The sequence below is a fragment of the Pseudonaja textilis genome, chromosome 2 (genome assembly GCF_049901715.1).
Source record: "Pseudonaja textilis isolate UNSWEBS1 chromosome 2, rPseTex1.2, whole genome shotgun sequence".
NCBI lineage: Eukaryota > Metazoa > Chordata > Lepidosauria > Squamata > Elapidae > Pseudonaja > Pseudonaja textilis.
The window spans coordinates 13272197-13285934 of NC_141991.1; the positions used below are offsets into that span (position 1 = coordinate 13272197).

Consider the following 13738-nt stretch of genomic DNA (forward strand, 5'->3'; position numbering starts at 1 on the left):
TGTTCTTATACAGTGTGATGATATTTACATCCTTCATGTCCTGCGGCACTCCACCTTCCCTCCAGCAAAGACAGAGGATTTCACGCAGTTCAGTGGGGATGATCACTTTGCAGCACTTCAGAACTTCAGCAGGGATGTCATCCTTCCCAGGTGCCCTGCCAGAGACAAGGGAATCCAGGGCCCCATTGAGTTCTTCTAAAGTTAGTTCACTGTCAAGCTCCTCCAAAACAGGAAGGTACTCAATGTTATTTAATTCTTCAGTTACAACATGTTCTCTGGGATACAGCTCAGAGTAGTGCTGCACCCAGCGTACCATCTGTTGTGCTCGGCCCTGGATGACCTCGCCTGTAGCCAACTTCAGGGGGGCAGATTTCTTCTGCATTGGACCTAAGGCCTGCTTGATGCCATCATACATCCCCTTGATGTTGCTTGTGTCAGCTGCTCTCTGGATCTGAGAGCAAAGCTGCAGCCAGTAATCATTAGCACATTTCCTGGTGGTCTGTTTACTACAAGCAGCTCGCAGAACCTGTAGGTTACACTCACTGGAACAGGCTTTATATGCAATTAAAGCTCTCCTCTTTTCCTCGTTGGCTGGCATAAGCTCCTCCAAATGCGCTTCAAACCAATCTGCTCTCTTTCTGGTCTTCTTACCAAACACTGATGAGGCCATGTTATAAACAGCATTCTTGAAATTTTCCCATTGTTCAGATGCATTTGTTTCAGGTGGGCCTGGGAGAGTTTCCTTGGGTGCTTGAGCAAGTTCCTCCACACTGTCCTGATTGCGAGTCTTGCCGATGTCGATCTGTGCTCTTCCTTCCTTCTTCAAGTGATGCAATCTCTTTGTTTGCAGTTTTATTCTGCTGTGCACCAAGGAGTGGTCGGCATCACAATCAGCAACCTGTTAGCTGTGTGCAATCGTAATACTGCGAAGGCTGGGGCACCTGGTGAGAATTAAGTCGAGCTGGTGCCAATGCTTCTATCTTGGATGTCTCCAGGAAACATTGTGTTGAGGCTTTGTACGAAAGAATGTATTGTTAATGCAAAAACTGTAATAGCAGCAAAACTCCAGCAGGCGTTGACCATTTTCGTTCATCTTCCCAACACCAAACTGACCTAAATAAGTGGGCCAAGAACTATGGTCAGCTCCAATTCTGGCACTGAAATCGCAAAGGATAAACAGTGGTTCTTTCTCGGGGATTTTCTTAATAGCGGCAGCCAGATCATCGTAGAATTCATCTTTAGATTCTACTGAAGATGATAATGTCAGTGCATATGCACTAATAAGAGTAACCAGCCCTGCTGGTTACAGGATACTGCAGGGACAGGATACTTTCACTTCCTGCAGCAGGTGGAGTAATGAGTCCTAATAGGGTGTTTCTGACCGCGAAGCCAACTCTGTATTCCCTAGTCTCATTTGATGGTTTTTCCTGCCTGATCAACAAGAAATTTCTCTCCTATAACAGATCCCGAGTCTGACAGCCTTGTCTCTTGAAGGGCAACAATGTCTATCTGCAGTCTGCTCAGCTCCATGTCGATGACAGCTGTCTTACGTGCATCATCTATTTCCTGCAGATCGTCAGAAAGCCCGGGGGTCATTGTCTGAACATTCCAAGTGCCCAACTTTAGAGATGAACCATAAAGACGAGAGAAAGATACTATGTGGTATGTATATAGAGCAAAAGGTGATTGCAAAGCATATATATTGAGGTAATTCCCTGTTAGGAGAATGAGCGCATAAAGGGAGATGTATAGAGAGTAGTGTTTGAATAATACACACACAGCACACAGATACACTGTACAGTAAATGTAGGGTTTTACTTTCAATAAAGCTTTAAGCAAAGTTCAAAATAAGCAGTCCAAAGTCATTCACAGGTAAGATCAGTCAGCTTTCAATCCAGTGATAATCCAGTAACAAAGTCCAGTGTCAAAAACAGTTCAGTATCAGACTTACAGCAAATCCAAGAATATCAGTCAATTAGGAAAAATGGAGGAACGGCAATACTTTCCAACAGAAGGAAACAGAGATTCACTGAGACACACTCTCTTCTGAGACTAAGACTAAGACAAACCAGGTTTCTGGCTCCATCTTATGGCAGTTTGAGAAACCACACCGAATTACAGTTTTGCATTTTCTTAAAGATATAGTTTTAAAATGTTTATCCTGGTTTATATATTTCTAAACCAAATACCTGTTAGGTGACTTATATTCCTAACAACATAATCAAAGAGAACATGGAATGGTTAAGATGAAAAGAAATAGGGCAAATGCAGCAATTGGATATGTTGGTGGAATTGGGAATGCTTAGTTTAAGGAAAAAGACTAGGCGGGTAACATGATAGCAGTGTTCCAATATCTCAGGGGTTGCCACAAAGAAGAGGAGTCAAGTTAAGCATATGAGCAATGTGTGGAAACAAATCAAGGAGAGAAGCAATCTAGAACTAAGGAGAAATTTCCTGACAGTGAGAACAATTAACCAGTGGAACCACTTGCCTCCAGAAGTTGTGAATGCTCCAACACTGGAAGTGTTTAAGAAGGGATTGGATAACCATTTGTCTGAAATGGTGTAGGGATTCCTGCCTAAGCAGGCAGTTGGGTTGAAGATCTCCAAGCTTCCAACTCTGTTATTCTATTTTATTCTGTTCAGCTTCATTCTACTCCACTCCACTCCACTCTACTCTTATTTCAATGCAGAGCAATTTAATTGAAAGAAACATGTTTGAAAATGAGGGGATAATGATGTCTCTTTTTGCTATTTTTTTCCATACAGTAATGTTGGGTATATGGATACACCAACTAGGTTTGGGTGAATAAATATATAAACCTAGGTTTAAGTGTTTGTAGCTTTCAGCACCAAACTGCAATGTAATTGGATAATTAAGGGTGCGGTTGCAAGCAGCAATAAAAGGCAGTGAGATAAACGTAACCCTGCAATACAAGTGTAATGATTTAAATTGAGATTAAATAAATAAAGTAGAATTAAGAGAGTGAAAAGAGGGGAGAAGATATATGTAAAATGTAGAATTTTAAATAAGATATGAAATAGTATATAAGCTGAGCATGAATTTAATTTACGTCTGTACCGAAAGTTATAACCCGGGGTTAAGCTGCTTTCTAAAAAGAAGTTTTATATTTTTTATGTTATGTGTTTGTTAGTCTACATTTGTCTATTGAGGAGTAATGTTGGATAAGAACATATGAAATAGTAACAATATGAAATATAGTAATATGAAATATATGAAAGTATAAGTTTAATGAATAAAATTGAATAGAAATAAAGGAAGAAATAGTAAGAAGGTGGAAAACAGTAATAAGATATGAAGTTGAATATATAAGATGCATATTAAGTTGTGTGTGGAAATGTGATAATTTAGAACTATATTGTACTTAAATGAGATGTCTTATTTGTTTTGTTAAGTAGCTGTTAGAAAAGATGTTTTATGTTCTTATGTCTTATGTTTTGTTTGTGTATTCTTTTTGAAAGTTAATAAAATTTTATTAAAAAAAATAGTATATACATACTAGAAATTCTAACATGTTCAAAGACTGCGCTACTTGGAACTTTGTCATGCCAGGTGATGCCAAGAATACGTTGGAGACAGCGCATATGAAAGGTGTTCAACTTTCTCTCCTGCCATGCATAAAGGGTCCAAGACTCGCTGCAGTATAAGAGTGTGCCCAAGATACAGGTTCTATAGACCTGAATCTTTGTATGTTCCATCAGCTTCTTATTAAGCCATACTCTCTTTGTAAGTCTGGAAAATGTGGTGGCCACTTTACCAATATGTTTATTCAGCTCAGTGTCTAAAGAGATAATGTCGAAGATAGTTGAGCCAAGGTACACAAAGTCATGGATGACCTCAGGTTCTTGTGCAGAGATTGTAATTCAGGGAGGTGAATCCACATCCTGACCCATGACTTGTGTTTTTTTCAGGCTGATTTTTAATCCAAAATCTTGGCAGGCCTTGCTAAAATGATCCAGAACTTGTTGACAGTCTTCAGCAGTGAGCAGTAACTGCAGCATTGTCAGCGAAGAGAAAATCCTGCAAGTATGTCATCTGGTCTTTGCTCTTTGCTCTCAATCTAGAGAAATTACAGAGTTTCCCGTCTGATTTGGTCCAGAAATAAATACCCTCTGTTGCAATTCCAAAAGCATGTTTTAGCATGTCAGCAAAAAAGATCCCAAATAGAGCTGGCATAAGGACACAGCCCTGCTTCACTCCACTTTGAATATCAAAGGAATCTGATGTTAAGCCATCAAAAACTACTCTGCCCTTCATTTCCTCATGAAAGAACCTGCGGATGTTGAGGAGCTGAGGTGGACATTCAATCTTGGGGAGGATTTTATAAAGGCCATCCCTACTAACCAAGTCAAAAGCCTTTCATAAGATCTATGAAGGCTACAAAAAGTGGCTGTCTTTGTTCCCTGCACTTCTGCAACTGTCTAAGGGAAAATACCGTATCAGTAATGGACCTGTTGACTCAGAATCCGCACTGTGATTCTGGATAGACTCTCTCTGCAAGCACCTAGAGCCTCTTCAGTATGACTCAAGGTCCATCCCACCCCTAAAAGGACCTAATGGTAAAGACTGCAATGACGATACCATTTAAGCCAACTACATTAACGCATTCTTTGGCTCAGTGTCTGTAAGCAGCAATGGATCATGCCCAGTATTTCCTAATCAAACCACAGACAACTACAATGATCTAATACATATCGATTTTACAGAAGACAGTGTTGAAAAAGCACTACACAATCTAAAACCATCTCTATCGGACTGGACGGAATATGTGCCTACTTTTTAAAAAAGCTATCCACTGCCATAGCCAAACCTCTAAGCATAATCTTTGAAAAATCTTTCAGGACCAGCTCCTTGCCAACACTATGGTCACAAGCCATGGTTATCCCCACCTTCAAAAAAGGAGACTCCAGCCTAGTTGAAAATTACAGACCGATCTCCTTATGCTGCATCACCTGTAAAGTCATGGAATCAATTATTAACCAATCCATTATCCTCCACCTAGAGACAAACAACCTTCTCTCTAATAAACAATTTGGTTTCAGAAAAAAACTATCCTGTAATCTGCAATTCTTACACTACAAAAATATATGGACTACACCAGCGGTTGCCAACTGGTGGGCCGTGAGAAAATTTTGGTGGGCTGCAGAGAAATCTCACCCCCAGAGCACCTCCACAAAGCAATCCAGGCTGCGCAGAAACACAAGGCTGCGCTGCCCACATGGCCGAGGAACCCTCCCCGTCCACTCACTCCTTACCCAATAAACTTGCCTGCTAAATTGCTATTTTTCCTTTTTCTGACCATAATATTTACATACAAACCATGCCCAGCCAGTCACATGACCACCAAGCCACACCCATAAATTAGACCATGCCCACAGAACCGGTTAGTGGTCCCTGGGATCTAAAATTATGAGTTTGGTGGTCCCTGAGGTCCAAAAGGTTGGTGACCCCTGGGCTGCACAACTCAATCAGAGCAAAACAATAGACGCAATCTACATAGACTTCTCTAAAGCCTTTGATTCAGTGGTACACAACAAACTACTCCTAAAACTAAAATCTTATGTTATAATGGACCTGTTGGCTTGGAATCCGCACTGTGATTCTGGATAGACTCTCTCTGCAAGCACCTGGAACCTCTTCAGTATGACACTGGCAAGCAGCTTCCCTACAACACTAAGAAAGATGCTGCTGTAGTTGCTACAGTCACCCCTGTTGCCTTTGTTCTTATACAGTGTGATGATATTTACATCCTTCATTTCCTGCGGCACTCCACCTTCCCTCCAACAAAGACAGAGGATTTCACGCAGTTCAGTGGGGATGATCACTTTGCAGCACTTCAGAACTTCAGCAGGGATGTCATCCTTCCCAGGTGCCCTGCCAGAGACAAGGGAATCCAGGGCCCCATTGAGTTCTTCTAAAGTTAGTTCACTGTCAAGCTCCTCCAAAACAGGAAGGTACTCAATGTTATTTAATTCTTCAGTTACAACATGTTCTCTGGGATACAACCCAGAGTAGTGCTGCACCCAGCGTACCATCTGTTGTGCTCGGCCCTGGATGACCTCGCCTGTAGCCAACTTCAGGGGGGCAGATTTCTTCTGCATTGGACCTAAGGCCTGCTTGATGCCATCATACATCCCCTTGATGTTGCTTGTGGCAGCTGCTCTCTGGATCTGAGAGCAAAGCTGCAGCCAGTAATCATTAGCACATTTCCTGGGGGTCTGTTTACTACAAGCAGCTCGCAGAACCTGTAGGTTACACTCACTGGAACAGGCTTTATATGCAATTAAAGCTCTCCTCTTTTCCTCGTTGGCTGGCATAAGCTCCTCCAAATGGGCTTCAAACCAATCTGCTCTCTTTCTGGTCTTCTTACCAAACACTGACGAGGCGGTGTTATAAACAGCATTCTTGAAAGGTTCCCATTGTTCAGATGCATTTGTTTCAGCTGGGCCTGGGAGAGTTTCCTTGGGTGCTTGAGCAAGTTCCTCCACTCTGTCCTGATTCCGAGTCTTGCTGATGTCGATCTGTGGTCTTCCTTCCTTCTTCAAGTGATGCAATCTCTTTGTTTGCAGTTTTATTCTGCTGTGCACCAAGGAGTGGTCTGCATCACAATCAGCAACCTGTTAGCTGTGTGCAATCGTAATACTGCGAAGGCTGGGGCACCTGGTGAGAATTAAGTCGAGCTGGTGCCAATGCTTCTATCTTGGATGTCTCCAGGAAACTCTGTGTTGAGGCTTTGTACGAAAGAATGTATTGTTAATGCAAAAACCGTAATAGCAGCAAAATTCCAGCAGGCGTTGACCATTTTCGTTCATCTTCCCAACACCGAACTGACCTAAATAAGTCAGCCAAGAACTATGGTCAGCTCCAATTCTGGCACTGAAATCGCCAAGGATAAACAGTGGTTCTTTCTCAGGGATTTTCTTAATAGCGGCAGCCAGATCATTGTAGAATTCATCTTTAGATTCTACTGAAGATGATAATGTCAGTGCATATGCACTAATAAGAGTAACCAGCCCTGCTGGTTACAGGATACTGCAGGGACAGGATACTTTCACTTCCTGCAGCAGGTGGAGTAATGAGTCCTAATAGGGTGTTTCTGACCGCCAAGCCAACTCCGTATTCCCTAGTCTCATTTGATGGTTTTCCCTGCCTGATCAACAAGAAGTTTCTCTCCTATAACAGATCCCGAGTCTGACAGCCTTGTCTCTTGAAGGGCAACAATGTCTATCTGCAGTCTGCTCAGGGTTTTACTTTCAATAAAGCTTTAAGCAAAGTTCAAAATAAGCAGTCCAAAGTCATTCACAGGTAAGATCAGTCAGTTTTCAATCCAGTGATAATCCAGTAACAAAGTCCAGTGTCAAAAACAGTTCAGTATCAGACTTACATCAAATCCAAGAATATCAGTCAATTAGGAAAAATGGAGGAACGGCAATACTTTCCAACAGAAGGAAACAGAGATTCACTGAGACACACTCTCTTCTGAGACTAAGACTAAGACAAACCAGGTTTCTGGCTCCATCTTATGGCAGTTTGAGAAACCACACCGAATTACAGTTTTGCATTTTCTTAAAGATATAGTTTTAAAATGTTTATCCTGGTTTATATATTTCTAACCCAAATACCTGTTAGGTGACTTATATTCCTAACAACATAATCAAAGAGAACATGGAATGGTTAAGATGAAAAGAAATGGGGCAAATGCAGCAATTGGATATGTTGGTGGAATTGGGAATGTTTAGTTTAAGGAAAAAGACTAGGGGGGGTAACATGATGGCAGTGTTCCAATATCTCAGGGGTTGCCACAAAGAAGAGGGAGTCAAGTTAAGCATATGAGCAATGGGTAGAAACAAATCAAGGAGAGAAGCAATCTAGAACTAAGGAGAAATTTCCTGACAGTGAGAACAATTAACCAGTGGAACCACTTGCCTCCAGAAGTTGTGAATGCTCCAACACTGGAAGTGTTTAAGAAGGGATTGGATAACCATTTGTCTGAAATGGTGTAGGGATTCCTGCCTAAGCAGGCAGTTGGGTTGAAGATCTCCAAGCTTCCAACTCTGTTATTCTATTTTATTCTGTTCAGCTTCATTCTACTCCACTCCACTCCACTCTACTCTTATTTCAATGCAGAGCAATTTAATTGAAAGAAACATGTTTGAAAATGAGGGGATAATGATGTCTCTTTTTGCTATTTTTTTCCATACAGTTTCAATAAAGCAAGCATTGAATATTTTCAATTGTCTGAATTATTTTCAATTGTCTCAACAATCGTCTGAATATGACCCTCCCTACTATTTGCCAGAATGAATCAAGAAAATATAATCCCCATTTTAAAAAAACAACAACAGCAAAGAAATAGGTTTAAAATAGGTCTATAAAGATATCCCAGCTGTGGAAACTCAATGTCCCTCCTTACCTTGCCTTCAAATTCTTTACACAGACTTTCATCAGTATTACACTGGAAAGGCACTTTTGGGGGATGCCGGCAGAGGCTCAGTTTCATCAGGCCAGGCACCGGTTTCCCATGGGTGTACCTGGAATCAGAACCCACCAATATGGACAAAAACACAGAGAGGGAGATGGTTTGCATAGAGAAAGAAGATCAACGGAACCTACAGGTTTCAAAGGAAGCCATGTGGTTATTTTTTTTCAGGATTCAAAGGAAGCCATGTGGTTTGTTTGTTTTTTTACAGGATCCAATTCGAGTTAGTCACCTGGACCATAGATTTAGTCTTCCAAGTTTTCGGTGATGGGTTGGAGATCATCCTCGGGGAAACTTTCTCTCCCTCCCTTTCTCCCTCTCTGTATTTCTCCCTCTCTCTTTCTCTCTCTCCTTCCCTCTTTCTCTCTCCCTCCCTCCCTCTCCCTTTTTTCTTTCTCTCCCTCCCTCTCTCTTTTTCTCCCTCTCTCTCTCCCTCTTTTCCTCTCCCTCTTTCTCCCCCCTCTCTTTCTCATTCCCTCCCTTCCCCCCCCCCACTCCAGAATGTGGTCACTGAGCTGTTCTATGTGTACTATTTATACGGTGCTCAGTTATGTGTGGCTTTTAGTTGTTAATTGGCATATTGATGGCCAGATATTACATTATTGTTTCCAAACAAGAACCAACCAGGGAAATAATAACCAATGACTTAATAGCCAGAGAAACAATAACCAACAATCTAATAGCTGGCCATCAACACCCTAATTCACAACAAAAAGCCATACACACAATTCGGCATTACATAAATATTTCGCATAGAGCAGCCTGTTGCACACATTCTTGCACAGAGAGAGAGTAGTTCCCTGAGGATGGACCCCAGCATGACTCCAAAACTCAGAAGACTGAGCCTCTGGTCCTGGTGACGACTCAGATTGGATCCTACAACATTCTCCTGGGACACATATATTTACTTGTATTCATATTTTTTAAAATTTATAATTTTAATTTATATGGCTCATATATATTTAAGTCTGGCTGATTTGGATTGCTTTAACCTTCTGTGTTGTTATGTACTGCATTTCTTATTTTTCTTTCATAATTATCTTTTTTTTTTATTACGTCAGGTTATCATTGATTTTATATTATATTGTTCCTTTTGCCATTTATCCATCATCTCAGACCAGAATGACTCGGGAAATTTTCCGATACTATTAAAGAGCAAATCTTGCAGCCAGAATTTTTTTTCCTTTCTGCTTGTTTATACTGTCTTTGTTTGAACAACCCTTGTTTACCCAACCTTTCACAATAACAACCTGACTAGGACTGGGCTGCCTTAAAGGGAACTCTGCTTATTACTGTTATATATCTTATCTCACCAGCTTTATCAATATTTATCTATTAGGTTTATTGCCACTAGAACCTCCAGGTATATTCATTTATACCTGTGGGTTATTTTATCTTGTTATGTCTTATAAAAGATGTTTTTTTATTATTATTATGCTCCGGTTTCCTTCAGAAGGTAGTAAATTACCACCATCATCATCACCTTCATCACTATTGTGCCTTTATATCTATACCCCACAAGAGGGCAATGCAAAGCCAACCTTGAGCAGCTTACGGCCTGTTCGGTATTTGGACAGGAGGCCACCAGGAGATCCCAGGCCGGGATATTGAATATGACATTCTCAGAAGAAAACAACATCAAACCACTTCCGTATTTCTGTCAAGAAACCTATATGGGCATGAAATCACCAAGAAGTGAACAAAACCCGAACAGGAGTAGATTTTCCATCCTCCCTTTCTTCTGCTGTTGTGACCTGTCAGCTGCCAGCAGAGCTAGTAGCAGAGTCAGATGAGGAGGAGGTTGAGGGAGGGCCTGGGCCAACTTCAGAGCCTTTGGAAGGCTCTGATAAGGAAACAGCACCAGAGACAGAGGCAAGGCCTTCCATCCACCCCCAGGTGGAGAGGCAGCTGTTTTGGGGACCTGAGCTGAGTGAGGAGGAGGAACAGATGGGGTTCATCCCAGATATGTGTATGCGTAGAGAGGAAAGGAGAGCAAAGGAAAGCAATAAGCTGGCTCTCAGGGAAAAGAAGACGTAGACCCTAGCTAGCCCCTCCCAGGCTGAGAAATAAACAGGAGGGATTTGGGAGTGGCCTGTTGTCACCGACAACCATTCGTTCATATACAGCAAACAGTTCGGATTTGTTGGCCAGAACCAGGTTTGTTGGGACTAATTACAGTTGGTTTTTGTTACTGTTGTTCCTACCCTGTTTTGAAAAGGGGGTTGTTTTACTCATGAGTAAGCAGCCTATCATTATTTGCAAAGGCTGGGTCAGAACACACACCAGGAAAATCTTGCACCTTCTGCTCACAATGGGAAAAGGAGAGTAGTTGAGCATCACGTACCTGCCACACACACTGACTTCTATTTTCTTAGTCACAATTGTGATGAGTTTTGGGGCCTTCACCAAAAGCTCAAATTTGGGCAGAACTAAAAGGAGGAAAGGGAAGGGATGAAAATCATGAGATGAACCTTGTGGAAGCACAACTGTCCAGTTCTCTCCTGTGACCTCCTTTGAGGACTAAGGAGAGGGGAGAAATTGGCCAGACAATTGAGGTCTGAAAGGAAAAGTCAGTTGTAAGTAAGACAAATTCAGTTTTGGTCGTCATGATGTAAAAAAGATGTTGAGAGTCTCTAGAACGAATACAGAAAAGATCAACAAAGATGATTAGGGGACTGGAGGCTAAAACATGAAGAACGGTTGTAGGAACTGGGTATGTCTAGTTTAATGAAAAGAAGGACTAGGGGAGACATGATAGCAGTCTTCCAATATCTCAGGGGCTTCCCCAAAGAAGAGGGAGTCAAGCTATTCTCCAAAGCACCTGAAGGCAGGACAAGAAGCAATGGGTGGAAACTAATCAAGGAGACAAGCAACTTACATCTAAGGAAAAATTTCCTGACAAAACAATTAATCAGTGGAACAATTTGTCGCCAGAAGTTGTAAGTGCTCCAACAACTGGAAGTTTTTTAAAAGATATTGGATAGTCATTTATCTGAAGTGGTGTAGGGCAGGGGTGAAATTCAAAAGTTTTCCCTACCGGCTCTGTGGGTGTGGCTTGGTATAGTAATAGCAAGCAGAGGTGATTGGGGCTATTTTTTACCAATTCAAATCATCCCTACCACCTCTCCTGAGGTGGGCCAAGGTGGTTGAATTTCACCCCTGGTGTAGGCTTTCTTGCCTAAGCAGGGGGTTGGAGGTCCCTTCCAACTCTGTTATTCTATTCTAAATTAAACCTTGCATTAAGAAAGCAGTAAACATTATGCGAGAATGAATTTAACAATTCCATTTGGACAAACTTCTAAAATGTTTGGCTTCAATCTTAGGTAATATGTTCTTGTTTTGGTGGCTTATGTTTTGTAGAAGTTCAACCCGTTGAATTAGTTTCACCTGGGGGCAGGGATTGGGGGGAGGGGGGGGTTGAGTGAACCTTCAATCCCACTGTCCCAACCACTATCTTAAATTTCTGGCCCAGAGACTCCATATTCCTATGTGATCTGTATATGATTAGCTGGTAAATCATTATCTCTAATCTCAGAAAATGGGTTAATTTAGCTGAGTAACCATATCAATGTGAAATTTGTTGGAGAAATTGAGCCTTAGAATTAAACTGAATAAACAGAATTGTAAGGTCTCTGGCCTGCTAAATCCCTCATTGCCAAATGTTTGTTTGTTTGCTTGCTTACTTACTTATCCATCCATTCATTTCCTCCTTCCTTCTTTTCTTTCTTCCCCTTCCCTCCCTCCTTCCTTTCCTCCTTCCTTTCTTCCTCCCTCCTTCCCTCCCTCCTTCCTTCCCTCCCTCTGTCCCACTCTCCTTCCTTCCTTCCTTCCTTCCTTCATTCTTTCCCCCTTTTTCTTTCTTTTCTTCCCTCCCTTCCTCCTTTTCTTTCTTCCCCTCCTTCCCTCCTACCTTCCTTCCTTCCATTTCCATCCTGCTTTTTCCATCCTTTAAAAAAAATCCTAAATATAAATATTCTAGCAGTAATGATTTTTTTTAAATCTACCAGCTCAACATGAAGAGGCATTTAAATTTTCAAACTTCAGTGTGTAGATTAAGCTGCTACAACTTTCTTGGGACAAATAAACCTTAATTCATTAAGACAGTATTATCTGGACTGTCCAAAAGAAAAGGAAGGAAGGAAAGAAGGAAAAAAGGATGGAAGAGGAAGGAAGAAAAGGAGAGAGGGAGGAAAGGAAGGACGGTTGGGGGAAGAAAGAAAAGAAGGGTAAATTGGATCTCCCCTTCTTACCATATTCGTCTACCTCAAAGCTGTAATCTGCAACTTTCTCAGAGTCTTTCTCTACCACCACTTTGTAGGTGCCCAAGCGGGGATTAGAAGACAGAGAATAGGAAAGCTGGATTATGCCCAATGGAGTCTCCACATCTCTCCACTGGAACACCCGGTTGTTTTTGGGATCCTGGAAAGAACAAGATAACAAGTTCAAAAGGTTGACCATAACCGACCATTGTTCTAGAATCAGTGGTTCATGACCCAGACAACGCAATCCTACAATCCCATTCTCCGAGTGCTATTAGCAATGTATTTAGATATGACAGCCTTCCAGAAGCCCACATATATATTAGGATTAAACTCTGCAACATCTGCACCCAGCAAGGACAATTGCTGTGCTGGGCTGGAAATTCGGGGAGTTATGCTCCCTAATTTTCTGAAGGCCCCAAGTTCAAGATGGTGGCTATAGGTCTTAGAGCCGTGGTGGCACAGTGGTTAGAATGCAGTACTACAGGCTACTTCTGCTGACTGCCAGCTGCCTGCAATTTGGCAGTTCAAACCTCACTAGGCTCAAGGATGACTCAGCCTTCCATCCTTCTGAGGTCAATAAAATGAAGACCCAGATCATTGGGGGCAATATGCTGACTCTAAACTGCTTAGAGAGGGGGGTAAAGCTCTGTGAAGCAGTATATAAGTCTAAGTGCTATTGCTATTAGCAAGAAGGCCCTACCATTGGACAAAGGGATGTTCGAGCTCAGATTGTACAAGCCGAGGGAGTCTGCGACATATTTCCCTGAACACTTTCACAACTTTAGAGCAACTAATTTAAGAAAGAAGGGAGCAAAACAAAACAAGCTTCTCGGCCGGTTGCCAGATCAGCACTGCATTACTTCAGAGGACCACTAGATGGAAGGGATGTATTCACCGAGTAGCTCACCATTCTGCTGCCATCTTGAGGAATTGCAGCTCAGAAATGGTAGCACTAAATAACCTGTGAACTACTTTA

The 13738-nt window shown here is 41.8% G+C and overlaps 1 protein-coding gene across 2 annotated transcripts in view; it reads right to left on the reverse strand.

Annotated features, from left to right (window-relative positions):
• LOC113451614 (alpha-2-macroglobulin-like) overlaps window positions 1-13738 on the reverse strand; it is an 85921-nt gene that overhangs the window by 62748 nt on the left and 9435 nt on the right. For both annotated transcript variants that reach the window (XM_087928495.1, XM_087928496.1), the window contains exons 6-8: window positions 12751-12919; window positions 10845-10929; window positions 8435-8552 (exon numbers count right to left, since the gene is read on the reverse strand). In XM_087928495.1, the coding sequence (XP_087784621.1) occupies window positions 8435-8552; window positions 10845-10929; window positions 12751-12919 (372 nt within the window). The remainder of the gene's footprint in view (window positions 1-8434; window positions 8553-10844; window positions 10930-12750; window positions 12920-13738) is intronic.